The sequence below is a fragment of the Rhopalosiphum padi genome, chromosome 2 (genome assembly GCF_020882245.1).
Source record: "Rhopalosiphum padi isolate XX-2018 chromosome 2, ASM2088224v1, whole genome shotgun sequence".
Taxonomy (NCBI): domain Eukaryota; kingdom Metazoa; phylum Arthropoda; class Insecta; order Hemiptera; family Aphididae; genus Rhopalosiphum; species Rhopalosiphum padi.
Genome location: NC_083598.1, coordinates 9,105,509 through 9,124,958, shown reverse-complemented (window position 1 = coordinate 9,124,958; position 19,450 = coordinate 9,105,509). Strand labels below are relative to the sequence as shown.

The following is a 19,450-nucleotide window of genomic DNA, read 5'->3' as shown; positions in this document are numbered from 1 at the left end:
CGAAATCATAACGGTGCGGTTGTTGGATACGACAATTTGTAAAATTGTGCGGTTTTAACCGACCGAAATTGTGCGATTTTGTCCTATATTTTATCAAAATTATGTGGTTCTTGGAATCAACGAAAAATAAAATACCTACATATTTTCATCATTAAGGCATTAACATCATATTTTATATAATACTTGAAGATAAAGCTTTATTTATTAAATAATAATGATTCAGATCTTGGATCACGGAATAAGGTAACAACAATTTTTAATTCAAACACTTCAAATGTTGCACTCTTAAATTACTCCATACTTTACTGTGGTTGTTGTATCTATTGATACCATGGTCCATGATGGTATATAGTAACCACGGTTGCATAATCCATTTAGTGTATTGTTTTTATGTCTTTTAGATAATATATATTATATATTTTGAACCATGACAAAATATAAATTGTATAGCTTGTAAAATTACGCAATTATACTTATACATATAGCATAAATAAATGATTAATTTATAATTATATATCGAAACTATAAGATTCTGACAATTTCTCATTTTGTTCGATTCCCCTCCCTCCCATCATTCAATATATTTTGTCGAGCTGACACCTCATAACTATAATAAAAAAAAAATTCAATAAAAAATTAAACAAAGATTATACATCATTTAAATTTTAAACTAGATGATCCTGCATGATGTTCCTCGTGATAAATTACAAAACGCCAGTGAATTTTTTCTAATGTATACTCATAACTATTATATTTTGATTTCTATCAAAATTATTTAAGGAAACAATTTTTCAAAACTTTTCTTTTATAATAGAGAGATTTTAATACAATGGAATGTCGATTATTCACACCAATTGGAACCGAGGAAGAGTAGATAATCGATTTGAACGGATAATCGAATAACGAATAAAAAAATACAATGAATATAAATTTAAATGTTTTGTATAATTAAATATAAAATTAATGTGCTGTATGTACAATGGGTAAGTATAATCAGGTACGCTAATTTATTTTTATTTTTAAAATAGGTATGCAAAAATTTTAAGCAAGCCAAATTTTTCCACCATGGTGCATCAGACCATAATAGTACAAATAGTGAAATGTATAAATATATTACTGTTTTAAAAGATAGGGCTATGTTTCTTTAAAAATTTAGCCTATTTATAGAAGCCTAACAGACACCCTACACAAAAGGACTTAAAATTAATTTTTTTTCTTTCAAAAAACCGTAAGCATAAAATTGAAGCTGGCCAATATGTTACAGGAAAAAATTACGTGCTATAATATTAATTTAAAATTCAAATTCAAAAACATTAAATAAATAAACATTTTTTTTAAAAGTCCGAAGTGTGGATATATAACGGGCCGGATAATTATATTAGTTGGTTTTATCCATGTTAGCCATTTAGAATTATATCATTAATCTATAAAATGAATCTATATTAATATAGTTGTAAAAATAGTTTTTCAACGTATTATATGATTTATTAGTTATTATTCACTTGCATCCAATTTTATTTTTATTTTTATTTATTTTACGGACTTTGACAAAAGTAAACATAACTGATGGCTGATACATAAACAATCTCATAGTGATAAAAAAGAAATAGTATTAATTTTACAAACAATATATAAATTACATATTATATACTGTTAAGAACCATTAGCCAAAATTTACTATTTACTATTTAGATTGGTTAGGTATACTGGCTTGTAGCTATAGTTAGTAGTTGTAAATACTAAATACTTATGTATACTTATATATTCTGGCTTCATAACTAAATAATTAGGTCAAATTTAGTTATACCTACTATAAAAAAATATTTTATGGATATTAAATACTTACGATTTATCAGATAGATATAGTCACAGTAGCGCGCGGTGAAAACAGTCATGGTGGGAAATAAGAAAAAAAGTGGTAAATTGTTATATTTGGTAAACCAAGTCAATTATAACATAAATTAGGGAAAAGCCTCTTAGAATTTAGTATTCCCAGGAAAGAGTTAATAAAACATAAGTATAGGTATTTAAATTTGAAATATTATTAATTATTTTCAATTTTTTTTTCGAACAAATTTTATGGATGTCCTTGAAAGTGGTGGGGAGTGGGAACTGAAATATATATATTGTGCATCACAAATGTTCACCACACCACTGAATAGTATTGTAATTTTTTATATAATATACCTATGTAATATAGGTTCTGCATATAACAAGGTATAATAATATACCTAATATAGCAGTGGCGGCTCGTGTGCTTTGAAAGTGGTAGGTTGATATAAAATTTCTTATTTATGGAAAGTATTGAACACAAATAATATTAATAATAGTTATTTAATTAAATTCATTTAATACATATATAATGATAAAGAAATAATAAAATAATAATTGATTACGATGAGTTACGACGGCAAAAAGTAAATAATAAACACACGCAAGTTCGGAATCCGTGTACATCGGGGCATCGGGCGATTAAAATCATCGCCCCTGCGGCAGTGTTATTATTGTGTTCCCCCTTCTTAGTTTTTATATTCCGATCATAGTTATGACGGGCGACTTTTAACATCGCCCAAGATCGCATTCGCTGCTCGTGGATTTCGGCAAATTGTTATTGGTAATCGTTTCTCAGAAATTGTAAACTCCCATTATCTGATAATGTTTTCATAATATTTATTAGTGTAAATATAGGAAAATTAATTTTTATTTTTGACAATAATATTATACTACAATATAAATTTGAAATTTTATATTAAACTTATAAATTAGTAATAAATAATAATTTTAGAAGGGGGGTGACCGCCCCGTCGTCCCTATCTACGAGCCGCCACTGCCTAATAGTCTTAATAGGCAAAAGCCAATAGGCCTATATAGGTACTCTATGTATTATTATACACACATCTGAGTTTCTGAGTGTTCATTTCTTCAATGTGGATCTATTTTGTTGTTTATAATAAATTTCACAAGTTGTCGGAGGCTCAAATTTATTAACTTTGTTCATATTGCGTAATATAAAAGTCACTGCTTGTATTTTTATAATATTTTTTTTATAATTATATCAATAGTTTTCTCTAAAATGTTACTCTAGAATAATAAAATGCTCTACATTGCAATTTTTCATTACGTAGATATGTACATTTCAATATGCATAAATTATAATAGAATAATAGGCAGATACTTATTTTTAATCTTTAATGTTTAACCGACAATGCTACGGGGACTGCGTTAGCATTACTTCTGCGGCGAGAATCATAGATACATCATACATATTAAATGATTTAATAATTTGTTTTAATATTACTGATATAATTAATATTTAACATTCAATCACTACATTCTCAAATTCTTAATAATAATCATTATTATTTAATATTTATCCAGTTTTAATCTTATTTATATATCTGAAAAATATCTGTTTATTTAAACCCCTTTTATGATATTCATAGGCAATAAATATACGGTGTTTGTTTTATCAGAAATGATAAGTAGCAAAAGTACTAGAAAAACGTTCCACCGGAACCAAGGGCGGATACAGTCGTGGTCCTACTGGTCCTAAACGGGGGGGGGGGCAATTTGTTAGTTATCAACTAAAAAAAGGTCATCACCTATTTAAAAAAAGAACTTTGTTAGAATATATGATACTTGTTTTTGTGAACAGGGGGGGGGGGGAAATTTCCCACATTGCACCCCCCCATGTATCCGCCCTTGACTGGAACATGATCGTGTTAAGTACTCGAGCTATTTCGCAGAAATAGTAGAAATGTGATATTTACACGATTCAAGATATATCTCAAATCGCGGGTATTTGTCTGTGGTTATCACGATCTTAGTCGTTTTGTGATAAGATATAGTACATTATCACGGTTACAGAGTAATTTTATTCCTACATGTTAAATATTTACTTTCCGTTATCGTCGATAGACGGACGACAAAAGCTTTTTTTCAAATCGTGATTATCCAAGTCTTTTAGCGTATTAATTTTTTGTAAATTATAATACAACCAGATAATCCGATTACAGTGCGTCAGGATGGTGTACTTGCACTTTCCGACGAATCTGACCGAAGAAGAACTCATGCTGCAAAATAAGTATCAAAAATTGAGAAAAAAGGTAATATTGCTCAGATGCAAACATTGTCTTATAACTATTGATCATGCATTAACTAATTATATACTCTTATACAATATACTTACTTTATCTAGAAAAAAGCATTGCAAGTGCAAAAAACACCTCGTCCTGAACCTGAGCCTTCACCTGTACTCAATCCTAAAAGACCTAAAGAAACGGCCCGTGATGCCAGAGAAATAGCAAAAAAACTATTGAAGTCTGGTGCTATAGGACCGATAAAAAAAGTACCCAATCGTACAGACCAGGAATCATTTAAGAGGCCTTGTGGAATGGAACGTAAATTGTTGACTACTACTCAGGCTTTGAGCAGCTATCAACCGTTTTCAGCAGCTTCTCCAGTCAAGGCTGAAGTCATTCCCGATAGTACTCCAAAAGCAACTCCTACCACTAAATTCTCTGTATATATAATTTTATATCTGAGTAACCTATGATTTTAATTATTTAAAATTTCTTTTGGTTGCAGAATTTGTATAGTAGTTTTGTTTCTTCTACTTCTAAAACCACTCCACCAGCTCCAAGTTCACCAGAACCATCAGTTCCTGAAACACCTACTCGTAAAGATATCACTATATTTGTTGGAGGAAGTAGTTCAATGACTGAAGAATTTTTAAGATCTACATTTAGTAAATTTGGTACAATAATTAACATATCAATGGAAATAGAAAAAAAGTGAGTTTTATAATATTTTACTTTTTTAAAAATCTAATCCATTAAACTATTTGATTTTAGTCGAGGGTTCATCACTTTCAACTCCCCAGATACTGCTGAAAAAGCAGTAACTCAAGTAATTAATTCTAGATACTTAAGAAATTATAATTATAATTCATAAATTTAAATGTTTACATAGATGAATACTACTACAGTATCTGGTATTAAATTAAAAGTTTCAATTTCTCGCAATCAGCCTATTGAATTTGGCGATAAAGGAATTAATTCATGGAATGCCATTGGTAAGCGTTTTATTAATAATCTTAAATTTTTAATTCAATATTTGAAATTATTTGTATTTATATAATATTTTATATATTTTAAATACACCAAGTGATAATTAATTATAAATTTTTATTAGCAATACTAAAAATTCTATTAATGCCTTGAAATATTTATTCAATGATTTGTATAGTGTAAAAATAAATTAAAAAAATATTCATATAAGTTTGAACTTATTATATTTTTATGGTATAGATCAGGGGTCGGCAATAGGCGGCCCGCGGGCCATGTCCGGCCCGTGGAAGGAAAAAATATGGACCGCCAAAAATTTTCTTAATTTTCCTATACATCCTATGCATCACTCCCCCTACCCTTCATAACAAAAATTAAACTAATATTGAAATTTTTTTGGCCCTCGAAATTTTTTTTTTTTTAAATATCTGGCCCTCCATATAAATTAATTGCCGACCCCTGGTATAGATTGATTTTTCAATTAAATCATGTCTTGCCAAAGATTTGTGTTGAATAATTCATACAACAATATACATGTATTTTATTAATTGTTTAGTTTTTTGTACCTATGCTTATTATACCACCAATCTATAGAGTGTGTAATTTAAAATTAAAATTAAAAATAAATCATATAATTCAATTTTTATATTATTTAAAGGAGTTTAAAACTATTAAAACTGTATTTAATGATACCATTTTTTTTTTTATATAAAAAATTTATCTTTTATCTAGTAAATTGCAATTTAAAAGATATTTTGAAAAAAAATAGGTTATTAGTAGGGCCTGGATTTAAATGCCCTTAAAATCATACAAATATGATGTAAAAAATAGTCAACAATTACCTTAAAAAATGCTCTATAATTTTTTTTTTTTTATACTATTTGGTAATTTATAAATTGTTTTTATATATATATTTTTGTAATACTATTTTTTAAATTATTAGCAATATATTAGTTATTGAAATATCGATTTCTATATAGCATTTGTTATTGAAAATGTATACTGAAATGAGTGAAATGCACACCATAAAATAAAAACATTAAAAATGGTTAAAACTATGAATTTTTTGCACAAAAATGGAGAATAATAATCTCTATAATTGACAAAATGTACAAAATGTATATTTTCGATTTTTAAACTTGCCATTCTATAGAATTTTTTTCTAGCATAGTCTGCTATAAACTAAGTGCAAATAAAATATATGGAACTCTTACAACTTCCAAGCCATAATTATTATAACCAATATTTAGAGTGGTGTTATAAGTTGATGATTTATTACAATCTACCTCATAAAGTGTCTTAGCTATGTCCAACTGTTTAACCTACAGACAATCCCCTTGGAATGGTGGCTATGAGACTTTATTCTGGCCCACAAGAGAATGCACCTAGGTGGCAACCAAAATCCATCTTAACTCACATATCCTCTACTAATTTCATATACTTATAACGTTAGCGTCAGTTAATATTGGTCATTACTGTCAGTCTTTATGTGCGAAACATAGTTCTCTTGTGAGCCAAGGTATATGCTAAATTTATCTTGAATTTCTATTTAAGTGGCCTTTAAGAGTCCCAATGTCTATATTTCCTTATTGTTTGTAAAACCTCTGGTCATATAAAATATAACTAACAATGAGTGGTTTCTTGTCCATTGTGCATTTGTCTTGAAAATGGCCAATTTAATGTTACAATCCTAGCTTTTTTCTTTTAACTATGTTATGTTGTATAAAAAGTGTATAACACTATAACAGCAAAAAAAAAAAAAAAAATGTTTCTCATTTAAAAAATGAAGTTGGTATCGCCAAAGAATACTTCTTAAACAATATAAAAATGTAAATAATTAAAAATATGGTCCCTAGGTAAACTTAAAAATTAAAATATAAATATATTCATTATAAAAGGAAATGGATGTCAGCACTAAGTACGTCCAGTGAATAATTCTGTGTTATAATATTAAGATTTTGATTTAAAATAATATCACAGTTAGTTTTTTTTTCACTTTTATTAAATTCATAAAAATAAATTAATGATAAATATATAATATAATAATGAATTAGTTGTGAAAAAGTTCTTTTACTAAGATATAACTACCTATAACATTATTATATTATAATATTTTTACATAATAAATTAATATTTTTGAACCTTTAACATAATAATATATTATGTAGATATTTTTACATACCTTAGTTGTCATGTGCAACAACTATTTAATTTTAAAATGTTTGAATATCAGATTTGATTTAATAACATAATTCTTGGCATGTACCTCTTAGACTAATCTCTCCTTGAATTCAGCTAAAATCATTCAACCAAAAAATTTGTTTAAATTAACTGAAAATATACTTTTATTCATAAAATATAAACAAATAACTTAAATGGTTTCAACATAATTTAGATATACAGATTTTAATTGTCAAAATTAATGTGTATTATTTTTGAATTCTAGCTACTAATAAATCTCAAAAAGGAAATCAACGAGATGATCGTTCGCTGGTGACATATGATGATTTAATTTAAACAATTGTTTTTATTTATTTTAGATTTTAATTATATAATAGAGATTTTTTTTCATGACTGAGTGATAAAAATGATATATTCATGTAATTTATTATATTGATGTAATTTTTATAAACTATTTATTAAAAAGAAAGTATTGCTGATTTATTGTAAATTATTTTATTGTTAACTTAAAAAATGAATTCAGTAACCACATCATCATAAAATAAGTTGTTTAACAAATAATTTAGTTACCACAAAAACATGGCTCATAATAAAAATATAACTTTGAGATTTCAGTTATGTATGCAGAAATGGAGATTTTCAATCTAGATTCTAGACAATATCTATTCTATTCTATAGATAATCATACAATTTAAAAATTAAAATTATAGTTTCACATTTATCTACTTATAAAGCCTTAATGAAACCAAACCTTTAACAATTAAAATAAGATCTATGCCGAAAGTGTTTAATGACAATAAATTGAATGTTTGATGATTTGATTATTATGATTATTGGTACATAAAGAGTATAGGTATACTTTATGTGGCTTGTAGTCAAGTTATAGAAATTTAGTCCTCTGATCATATTTATTGTATTTAGTCAGCAATTTGTGATTTTATATGTTAGACGCTGGTAAAGAGTCAATAGACATCAGTAAATTGCGTCTAATAACACTTACTAGTAATAAATCTTAATAGTTCATTTCGGCGTTTCTACTCGAAACTATAATTTTATAATATAGTAATTTTATCCTAGTCTAAACATTAAGGATAATCGAGTGTTTTTAATTCACTTTGCGTTACCCCGTTAAACATAAAATAGCGGAATATCATTAAACATTTTAATGAATGAATTAATATTATATTATTATTTAATATTCCTACAAAGTTTAATGCACCTACCTGTCCTTCCTACATAATATTTGTGTTCTAATTACCGCTGTTGAGTATAGCGGGCAATTATTTATTGTTAACGATTTATACGAGATGAAAAATAGCAAATATAACGTCTCTAAATAAAACAACAAAATGTTGCAAAAATATTTTAGAAAAAAAAAAAATGTGTAAGGTAAAAGTTAGGTACATAAACGAAAATCGTATAACTGTATAAGTGTTAGATGTTTTGAATGTAAGCTCTAAAAATTATCATTTACCGTTCAGTCAATGACAGAAACGACTGTTGTTTTTATGTATAGGGAAAACATATTTTTTAACAACCGTATGCTATACAATTGAATATTAAAATATCGAAATGCAAAACAAAGAAACAACGATCGGTTAGCAACAATAACAATAACAAAAGTACCGCAACAACCCACGATGGGTGGTGTGGCTACTGATTGGGAGGGAATTGAAAATCCCAGTGGTGATGGTGTATGGTCTTCTCGTTTCCAAAGCCTAAGATCAGCAGACCGGCGAGTATGATGCTCAGGAAGCACAGGGCGGCTTGCAGGTCGCGCCGCTTCTCCGTGTCCTCCGGGACCACTTGCTGGACGACTTTGGTGAACAGACTGCATACGTTCGAGTGACACAACCGGAACAGCTGACAGCTGAGTTCGGTGATAGATGGGTCGGCAGCGGACAGATCGACGGCACCAACGGTTCCTGGTGGTCTGCCATTTTTGCCACGGTCATGACGGTCGGCGTCGGTGGCCGAACGAGGTGAGGACGGAGGTTTACTGCGTCGACGTGGTGGTGTGGGCGCTGCTAACACGCTAGCCCGGTCCTCGTCCGAATCCACTTCCGGATACATGGACGATACGCGTGAAGACTGAACCGACGCGTTGTCGTCCTGCAACAGCGACACGTGTGTTGTCAGGTCGTCACCTGTAGGCGCTGCTTGCACAGCGGCGGCTGCGGCATCCTGCTGCAGCTGCTGCAGAGACGGATGCTGAACCGCAGTAGCGAACTGAGCGATCTTTAGATTCGATCCGGACACATCGTCGACGGCCATTCGCTGCCCGAGTATATCGGCCACGATCATCCTACCCACTTGTAGCTCTTCGACGGTTAAGCGTTGCGCGCGCACTGCCGCGACACCGCTCGCGGCATTTGCCGTTTCAGACACCATCGCGTAACCGTTGCAACTGCAGTCGTCTGCCGTGTTTACCGACATACCGGACGTCGGTCGGTCAACGTACTCAGTGACCTGGGACGACGTTCGAGATCTAGTTCGGTCGACGGGGGCGGCGGTGGTCAGCGTTTTTGGGGTGAGATGTTGAGACGTTGTTGCTACAGACTTTGTTGCCCGATCGTCCGACTCGGCAGAACAGCATGACCTGTCGTCGTGGTCGTCCGACGCGTAATCATCCGGTGACGGGTCGGTCTGAACGGCCACAGACACGTCATCGGTGGCGGCAACAGTGTTTCTAGCGGCAGACGCCAACAGAGCACGAGAAACGTCGGCAAAAAAATCGTTAGACGATGTTACAGACGTTTCTCGCCGATCTAAAAAAGGGACCAGGGCTGAATCGGTGTTCCTACGCCGGTGTGGTTCAGGCGTAGCGACGTCGTCGGCCGCTCTCGACTTGCGAGGTGGCGGTGGCGGTGAAGGCAACGGCCGGAGTTTCATCTTTTCGATCACGTCGCCCGAGCACAACGCCGCCGCCGCTTTGGCCGTCCCGTCGATTCTGTCTGCGCCGTCGCCTTCATCGTTGTCGTTGTGGCCACCGCTTCCGTCGTCGGCCACGTCGCCGTACTCGTGTTCGCGGATCGGTAACCGGCGCCGAAGCGGTCGAGACGGTCCGAGGGTGTTGTAGGCGCGTGCGGGTCTCGACGGCGGTGGCAGTTTAGCGGTACAGCTGGTGTCTGCATCTGTGGATGGCCGCGCATTCCTGTCGCAATAGCTGTACGACCTCGGTATGGTGAAAAACGCTCCAAACTCTTGACTTTTGATCACGTCGTATGATTTTTTCCTCCTGTGACGCACCGGCGACTGTGGTGGTAACAAAAGCGACGCTGAGGACGGCGATGATTTGTCCACCGTCGCGTAACCAGCGACCGCGGCCGATGTCGTTGTCGTCGATTGTGGCGGAGGTGGTCGCGGAGGCGTGGACCTCACGGCTGCAGTGCCGTTGACTGCGTGTACGGCTGTTGCAGACCGCTCTTCGACGTCTACATCTGACGTCAGTGACATTCGCGAACGGCGCAGCGGCGGTGTCGGCGCTCCTGCACCGCTGCCGTTTACTGCCCACGAAGGCCGGCCGCCGTTATCGGTCACCGCCAACGAAATATCGCGGTCGGAACCGGCCAACGAAGTTCTGGACCGACGCATCGGAGCTTTTGGCACGGTATCTGAAAAGTTCATCGACGGTTGGAATCCCTGTGACGAAAAAAAAAATTGTCAGATTTAAATTAAAGAATTAAACCATGTATAAATGGTATACTCATATGGTTGTGTGTAGCCTAATTTTTTAGACCCAATAATATTTTCTAAAAATTATACATTATACTTAATACCTAACCTAGCTGCTACTACTATTTTTAAATTTTTTTGCTCGTAGATACGTCCAGCAGCTGTTTCAACAGTTTTTCATTTGTTACGCCATTGTCGTCATTCGTTATGTGTTTGTTTGAACACAATATTAAAGTTATAAATAAATTAAAGAGAAATTTGAAATTTATTTACGTTTATGTATATAAATATATCAACTTCTTTAAGCCTATAATAAGGTTGTGTTGGAGTGGAGAGTTATCGATCGAATTACACAATATAAATAAAAAATAAAAACATCGTATAGGTAGAGTGTAGACTACGTTTATACTTGTTTTTGACTTGGGCGGACTAAGTCCCCTCAAATTCGCGCTAACCTGCGTAATCTATACCACCTATATTACGATATCGTCGACCGACTTCTTTTTGTTATATTATTATAATTTATATTTTATGACATCAGTTATTACTTATTGCCATAAAATTATGAAAGTATGCTATTTGTTCTGATTAATTATTCAATTATTGTGGTTAAGTTACGTGAATTGTATACACCTATCATAAACGAACGGAATCGTTTTATAGGTAGATATCTTTACCTACATTTGTGTAAAAAATAGAAGCGCAATTTTACCGCTATGACTTATGTTCCCGGTGTTTTATAGATTACTTATTTCCTGACAAAGCGTATTTCAGTAAAGATAACGACATAACTACTGTCTATTATACAAGTGCATATATTATTATACAGCCACTATTATAGGATTTTTTTTTTAGCTATAATAAACTTACACGTTTCTTTGCGAGGCTAGCCAATCAATTTTATGGCTAAATAAATATATACATATATTATATTATATAAGCCTAAAAATATTAAAAAAAAAACAATGGTTATGAGTTTATAACATATTATAACTTGTCGACAAAAAGAAATACCGAACAAGGATAAGATTTTAAAGCACTTAAAATTGCATAATAAGTATACAATTTCAAACAAAAAATAGCATAAAATTGATTGACTGATGACTGAATACTTAAAATCTTAGTGTATACAAAAAATACCAAGAGAGAATAATTTTGAAAATATTTGATGTTACCACAGTTGTAAATGTACAATCATATCTATAACGGTAGTTGTGATTTGATAAAAAAAAGATAGTAAATATGTAGGTACTTACTAAATAAGGATATTATATACAGGACTTTATGAGTGAAAGTCATGAAAATTGAAAGTTAAAGATGAAAATAAAATAATATATAGGTATATACAATAATAGAAAAATTAATTGTACATCTAACATTATTAGTGTGAAAAAAATAAAAGCTAGAGAACTCGCTTCTGCTGTATAGTGTGTTTCGAGTGACCTCGTTACTGTGTAGTTGTGTAAGTCACTATATAATCTAGTATAGGTATATACTATATATAAAATAAATGGAGTTAATTTCGAATTAAATGATCTTTTGTTGTTTGAGGAAAAAGCGATTCTAAGCAAAGGATATAAGGGATCAGTAGATCCCTTTATTTCTAAGAATTGTTTAAAACAACTTAACGTACTCATAATATGTACTATAATAACTACAGTATTAACCTTAAATTACTTGCGAAATATACTGTAAGTTTATATTTTATACGCTCAGAATTCCTATATCATTGAGGGTTTGTTTATAAATTTATCCGCAATCGTGTAGTTTTCGAAGGCAATTGTATATTTTAACAGTTCACAACCGTGTATCACTAGTTTAAATTATGTTATTTTATTATTAGTAATTTCTTAGATATAGATTGAACTAATTTTTAAAACAAATCACATGTCAGTACCTAATACCGACGTACCGAGCCAAAATATTTTGAAAATGTTGTCATGTATAAAAAGTGCGCCAATATATACAACATACAAGTATTATTTAAAAAAAGTAAAATTGAATAGTCTAACAGGTGTTGTATAATATTAGTTAATTTCTGCTGTTTTCTCTAATTTAAAATTATTAAGAAAAATCTTGAAAATTTCCTATGTGACCCGAAATTCAAAATACAAATTGATTAAAAATGCTACTAAAAACCTTGGTTTAGATGATTGGAGCAAATCTGCTAAAAATCGTAACAACAATAATAAAATCAAATTGAAAAACCGATATATTCCTTGCATCATTTAGAATCTAAAATTACAAATATATTAAAACATTTAAAACAAATCTTAAATAACAAAAAATAAAACTACAATTTACATTTAATTTCTTCATATTAAATAAAATATTCTTGGATTTAGTTATATTTTTATATTTAAAAAAAAACATGAATATCAATACGTGCGTCCTGAAATTTCTTAAATAATAATATAGGAAAATATAGTATATTACTTAACAGCTAACGCATAAACATAAAAACATATATTCGCCTGGTAGTCAGTAGAAGGTTAACATTAACAAACGTATGTAGGAAATAATATATCTATAATAATTCTATTTATAATATACATATGGTTTATCATAATATATATAAGAACCATAAGTAACTTTGTAGTGATTTACGAGATATTTATTTGGTATTTTTTATATTATTAATTTTATTTTCAGAAATTAATATTTTAGATTCATATTTGGTATTTTTATTTTATTACAGTAAAAATTAACGTTAACAGTGTAGTCACAGAATAGATTACATTTAAATTTATTCTATTCTATGGTATAGTCTGTTAAATAACAGTCAAGCTTAATTTATTGTTTGAGACAATCGCTTGTAAAAGTGTTAGGTATATCGGGAATAGTTTTCAAATATTTTTTGTTTGAGAAAGCGTAGTCGTGTCTAGTAAATAAATTTAAAAGTTATCTATATTTTAAATAGTGCTATGTAGTACGAGTATATATAAAATTTATATACTTACGATTTGTGACTGGCTTCTCTTTCTGGACAAATCAATCATTGACCGCGTGTCAAACGTGGAGAACTTAGCCATGCGTTGTCTAGTCGGTGGTTTTGGCGGCATGTGTGTGACAGCGGCAGAAGAAGTCTGCCTAACGGAAGTTCTCCAGGGCACCCCCGATGGTAGTATTGGATTTTGCGATGGTTCAAATGTCTGACTGGTGATGATGTTCTCGGGGGTGTAGTCTTCCACGTCTTTCTTTGACGGCCTGGTGCCACCGAACGATTTTGGCATCGTACTGAACCGATCAGCGACATAAGATCGTTCAGTATTCGCATCAACTGTAGTATGCCGGTTAGGCCTTCTCAGCGAATTGGTCCGCGACGGTCTCACCGGCGTGGAGATACCACTACTTGAGTCGCGGTTGTTTCTTGCACTCGTACCGCTGTCGTTATCATTAACGCCTTCCACAGACCGTGTCCGGTTCGACCGGAAAACGTCTCTGATCTCTGATGACAAATAATTGCTGATGTGCACGTCGCCGCGACTTAGACCTTTTTCGCGCAGGAAAAATTCGTCAGAATCAATTTCTTCAATTACACCCGATCGGTGTTCAGACAAGCTCTTCGTATCCTTCGATCGACAGTCATCACTCAGCGATATCACCTCCTGTAGATCGCTGTCGCCAAATTCCGCCAACGATTCCTTGGATACCTGCAGTTGAGGCTCATCTAGCTCTTCTTCCACAGCCAGCGTAGCAGTCTGTTCGTCCGTTGGAGCTGGCGTTGACTCTTTGTGTGACCGAAAGAAGCGCCGATGAAAAGAGTCCTTTCGTTTATAGTTGTTTTGTTCTGGCTCTCCTCCGTCGGAAGATGGTGGTGGCGTCTTTGCTTTGTTCGCCACGTTTGTTTTCCGACGTTTCGAAAATATCCTTGGGTATGTGCCGAAGTCCATTATCCGAGGTTTTGGACTATCTGGTTTCGACACTTTCGAAGCGTCCGACCAAGTACGCGGCCGGAAACTCGGTATAGACAGTCGGGAACCACCGATTTTCACGGATTTTGACGGTTTCGGAGATTCCGACGACGTCCTGGATAATCCAAAACGTGGCAGCGAGAATCGACCACTTTTCGTCTCATCACGCACACTTTTTGTCTCGTCCGTACTAGATTCGTTCGGATCCACGGATCTTCGCGAAAAGTGTCCAAAGGCTGTGGAGAAATTTACTTTGGGTGCGTTAAATGTGAACTTTTTTGGCAAAGTGGCGAACTGGCCGAACTTGCGGCGAGACTTTTCACCATTAGGCGCGTCTACCACTATTTTTTGCTTAGGTTTCCGTTTGGTTACCCCTTGCAGCTTGGTGCGTAGTATGTCTGCTTTGACTTTAACTTTTTGTTGGAAGACCTTCATACGTGTGTTACCGGACTCCACATCGCCCACAGATGAGTTTTCGTTTTCACCCTCATAAGTCGATTCATCGGATCGTACAACTTTTTTACCGACATTTCCGTCGTCGTCGTCATTATCATTGTCCTCTTCCTCATCATCTTCTTCATCATCGTCATTGTCGTCGTCTTCGTTATCTTCTTCTTGTCTAGCTAATCGTAGTTGTCGTTGTTGTTGCTGATCACTTTCTGGTTCCGAACCCGTGTCGTCGGCCATCACGAGTTCTTCGGTCAATGGTATGCGTAAAAAATGACGATTATCGTCTTTTTTTGAATTCGTGATGGGCGGAGATATCTGGTCAGCGCTAGCTGCTGGCGTGACAGGTTCGTATACGTGATCTCTAAAAAAAAAAAAAAAAATAATGTAACGTTATCAAAAACAGATCGGGCCAAACATATTTTAAATATTTGTATCAGAAATAATGGCTAGTTCACGTGTGAACGAACGGACGCAGGAAAAAAAACCAGTGTAACGACAGAAGGGTTAAATTTATTTATTATTTGGCGACAATGACAGAGACAGAGGATTCGACATGCCAAGAATCCTCTCGTGAGAGAGCAAAAACTTATTTATAGGTGTCTGTTGGTCCGGAGCTAAAAGTAGACGTAGAGTGGATAAGATCCGTCGTGTACCTATATACTATACAGTGTTATTTTTTGTTGTTAATTTATTCATTTGGCCGATAATAAAATATTTAAAATTGATATACCAATTCGTGATAGCAGTATGTGTTTATGTTCAACTTAAAAACATAAATTATGTATCCACATTACATTTTAAACGCATTGTCTTATTGATATTATATTACGAAAAATATAATATTATAATGTGTTGTCGTATAAATATAGAATAGCTATAAAAAAAAATGTGGATAAAAACGCTAGATTTATAGCTGTAAAATTATGCTGATTAATTATATTTATACACACCCAAATATAACGACCTGATTTTAAACTAAATATTCAATTTAGTAACTTTATAAATGAATATATTATATAATATTTTAAATATTTTTCTCTTTTTATTTCGTTAAATGGTCAGATCAATTTAATGATGTTGTTTACTCACCCCATGTCTGTACGTTTCTTATATTAAATCATGCAGTACAAATTTTCAAGTTAATTACGAATTCAACAGTGTGCTTGGCATCTTTGGAGGAAATATAATCTGTTGTTCAATGGTGTCGGAAGACCAGCGGCTGCAAATGATTTCCGGACTACACTGAATCGTCGTAAGGCTACATTCCCCGGTTTCGACATCGCCGCCACGCGCTACACAATCGTGCTCGATTATACGGAGAGAAAAATCGAAATTGCCGTAACGGTTGCCAAATGTGTTTTGGCCGTCCGGCATAACCCGAATATTCAGACGAGAAGAGTGCTCGTTTTTTTTCACTACCAAGTTCCAACTAATATCATCTCTGGGCCAATATAGTTGAGATTTTTGTCATTTTACATAGCCAAATGGTATATGTACCGCAGTCTGTTGCAGGTAGTTTAATAATATACAACAGCCTGAGTGTCAATGCACTCGTTATTAAATTGATTAAAATATCGAGATCGAAATTGCAATCGAAATAATTTGCTCGCGTTATATTTACATATATGTATTGTACATGAAATAATTAAGTATATTATTCGATACAGACGAATATACGTTTAAAAAGATAAAATTGTTTTAGTAAATACATGTACAATATTATACATATGAACTAGATCATATATTAATGTCATAAACATCCGGTGAAAACAGTTTTATACTATAATATAGTATTTAATAAAACAGGAAACGCGAATAAAAACCCAAAAACTATTGTGTCTTGATTATAAAATAGTATCTATTTAATAACCTTAAGCTTAAAAAAATATAATGGACATTTTCTCTGGTCATATACTCTAACTTAACATTATAATATTGTTTGTAAACAAACAATAAATAGAAAATTAATACGTACCACATGTAATAGGATTGGAAATTGTGTGAAATATTTATGGAAATTATAATAACTGTACAATAATAATAATAATTATTATAAAATATTATGTTTATCTATTAAGTCTCGTGAAAACACTTTAAAAGCGACTCGTTGATGTATCATTATTATTGTTGTTGTTATTATTATTAAAAAATAGTTTAAACATTGGATTTTATGCACAATATTATACTTGACCAATTTCAAATACTCAACGAGTGGTCGACCGTCACTGCAGATTATGCATAATATACGAGTACAACAACCGTGTAATTTAAACATAGATAGACATAAATTTTCTTTCAATTCTATCGAAAATCGTATTTTATTTTCGATTTGGCATTGTTTTTTTATTTTTTACAAAACGCCTACTACAATAGGCGATAGCGACGAACTCGTTGGCACACATTTTGACAAGTATGATGCAATATATTACGCAACTGCAGATATATAGTTTTTATTTGATTTGTTTTCCATTAAAACCATAAGCTGCAAACGTACTTTAATGGGATGTCGACGGCGTGATTGACGCCTGACGGTGTATACTTGCCTTTCATACTTCACCCAAGTCTTTTCATCGAACGGTGGCTTGTTGAGATGCGTCCATGGATACCCACCTACAGACCGTTTTCTCCTCACTTCCTCCCAGTGATAGGTGGCTGGTGGAACGGGCGGTGGTTCTGGGGTTGTCGACCTGTCCGATGTAGATCTACTGCATCCTGAAGTAGACCTGCCTGATGTAGACCGACCCGGGGTAGATCTACGTGAAGTAGACCTACATGGTGTAGACCTAGTCGACGGAGACCTGCATGGTGTAGACTTAGTCGACGGAGACCTGCCGAGAGTCGATTGGTTCAGCGTCGAATAATAGGGTCCGTCCTTGCTACAGGAGATTGATTTACGTGAATCTAATACAAAAATATTACTCAAATATATTTTAATGTAATGAAATATGGTTTGTGAAGAGCGGATTATTGAGTCCGTTGACAAAAAAAAATTTAACGCGATTAAACTTCAAAGCTGTACTAGGTAGGTAATTTAACAAATTTCACGGCCGATGGTACCCTACACCTTATGTCGCGATAATTTATATCACCTATAAGGTTAGGCTCATATAATATTATACGTTATACTAATTCCAAAAAATTCAGTAATAGATAATAATCACACTGTTAAGAATCAATTTACATATTTATGGAAATTGAATTTAAAAACTAAACTTTGGATACTACGAGATATATATTAGTTATATATTATTTACTTTTCGTTAAATATAACAAAAATACAATTTTTAATTTATTTTTTAAGAATCTTGTTTTTGAATAATTTTGTTAAATATATATTTGAAAACGATTAAAAAAAACACGTTAAAAAAATTTCACACTTCCAAACATTTTTTACTTGAGGTAACCGTGTCATTTACCCTCTTACCCTCGAATCACTGGATTAACACATATATCGCATATATTTTTTTTTGTATTTATTCTACAAAGTCAACAATATTATTGAACACAAAAACCTTTTTATTTGTATAATCTAGATTCATATAACGTTATAGTATTAATATGTGCGTGTATACAGTGTGTCTCAAAAGTCCCATGTAAGTTTATAACCCTAAGTATCTTCGCGAGACTGTGACACATCAATATAATATTTAAATGCTATTTTTTCAACAGAAATCTATAAGAAAATTATAATTTATTTGTATACATTTCTTATAGATTACCTATATTGTTAAAAACAACATTTAAATAAAGCCTAACCTATTGATTTGCTAGGAAGTCACGTGGATAATTTTGGGATATACGTACTATATAGACATATAAGTACCGACCTGGTTCTTCCATCGTCACACGTCATGCGATGAGACTTACGCGATGACGGGTCCAGGCACGAGTAACATTCGCACAGTTTAATTCTTTATTTGTTTCAAATGCGTTTCAGTTTTTATATTTATTGTATTTTTACAGAACTTGTCGTTTGACTTTGACGATTAAGTTGACACGCACACGAGTCGGATCTCGCGCACCGGAGGCGGAAAACCGTTTGTGTGATGCATGTATGCAGCTCGTTTACGACGTGGTCCCGGCGCTCAGACATGTTTGGACTGCGTCCAATTTCATCAATTAAAAATAAACTCGACCCTTTGGATTTGTCATATTGCGAAGTGG

The 19,450-nt window shown here is 33.1% G+C and overlaps 2 protein-coding genes across 4 annotated transcripts; one reads left to right on the top strand and one right to left on the bottom strand.

Annotated features, from left to right (window-relative positions):
- Positions 1-3,839: 3,839 nt before the first annotated feature.
- LOC132920856 (negative elongation factor E) lies at positions 3,840-7,726 on the top strand. Its single transcript, XM_060983574.1, has 6 exons — positions 3,840-4,106; positions 4,199-4,522; positions 4,588-4,793; positions 4,854-4,908; positions 4,972-5,074; positions 7,513-7,726. Exons 1-6 carry the CDS (start codon positions 4,026-4,028, stop codon positions 7,581-7,583), a joined length of 840 nt encoding a protein of 279 aa, XP_060839557.1. The 5' UTR covers positions 3,840-4,025; the 3' UTR covers positions 7,584-7,726.
- On the bottom strand, positions 7,047-19,340 carry LOC132920854 (uncharacterized). Of its 3 annotated transcripts, none has more exons than XM_060983570.1 (4): positions 19,091-19,340; positions 17,830-18,187; positions 13,883-15,647; positions 7,047-10,889 (listed from the first exon to the last, which is right to left on the bottom strand). In XM_060983570.1, the coding sequence occupies exons 1-4, from the start codon at positions 19,137-19,139 to the stop codon at positions 8,901-8,903; spliced, it is 4,161 nt and encodes a 1,386-aa protein (XP_060839553.1). In that variant the 5' UTR covers positions 19,140-19,340; the 3' UTR covers positions 7,047-8,900. The 3 variants fall into 3 exon arrangements, with proteins under 3 accessions (XP_060839553.1, XP_060839554.1, XP_060839555.1); XM_060983571.1 differs by having other exon boundaries at positions 19,114-19,340; XM_060983572.1 differs by lacking the exons at positions 17,830-18,187; positions 19,091-19,340 and adding an exon at positions 16,376-16,882.
- Positions 19,341-19,450: the final 110 nt, after the last annotated feature.

What these genes read in the sequence shown, in the direction of transcription:
- LOC132920856 (XM_060983574.1), top strand. Translation starts at nt 4,026, where the DNA reads ATGGTGTACTTGCACTTTCCGACGAATCTGACCGAAGAAGAACTCATG. An exon ending in TCAATGGAAATAGAAAAAAA is followed by an intron (nt 4,794 to 4,853) that starts GTGAGTTTTATA and finishes ATTTGATTTTAG; the next exon opens with TCGAGGGTTCATCACTTTCA. An exon ending in CTGAAAAAGCAGTAACTCAA is followed by an intron (nt 4,909 to 4,971) that starts GTAATTAATTCT and finishes ATGTTTACATAG; the next exon opens with ATGAATACTACTACAGTATC.
- LOC132920854 (XM_060983570.1), bottom strand. Translation starts at nt 19,139, where the DNA reads ATGACGTGTGACGATGGAAGAACCAGGTCGGTACTTATATGTCTATAT. An exon ending in GGTACTTATATGTCTATATA is followed by an intron (nt 18,188 to 19,090) that starts GTACGTATATCC and finishes TTTTTGTATTAG; the next exon opens with ATTCACGTAAATCAATCTCC. An exon ending in AGAGAAGCCAGTCACAAATC is followed by an intron (nt 10,890 to 13,882) that starts GTAAGTATATAA and finishes TTTTCGTCACAG; the next exon opens with GGATTCCAACCGTCGATGAA.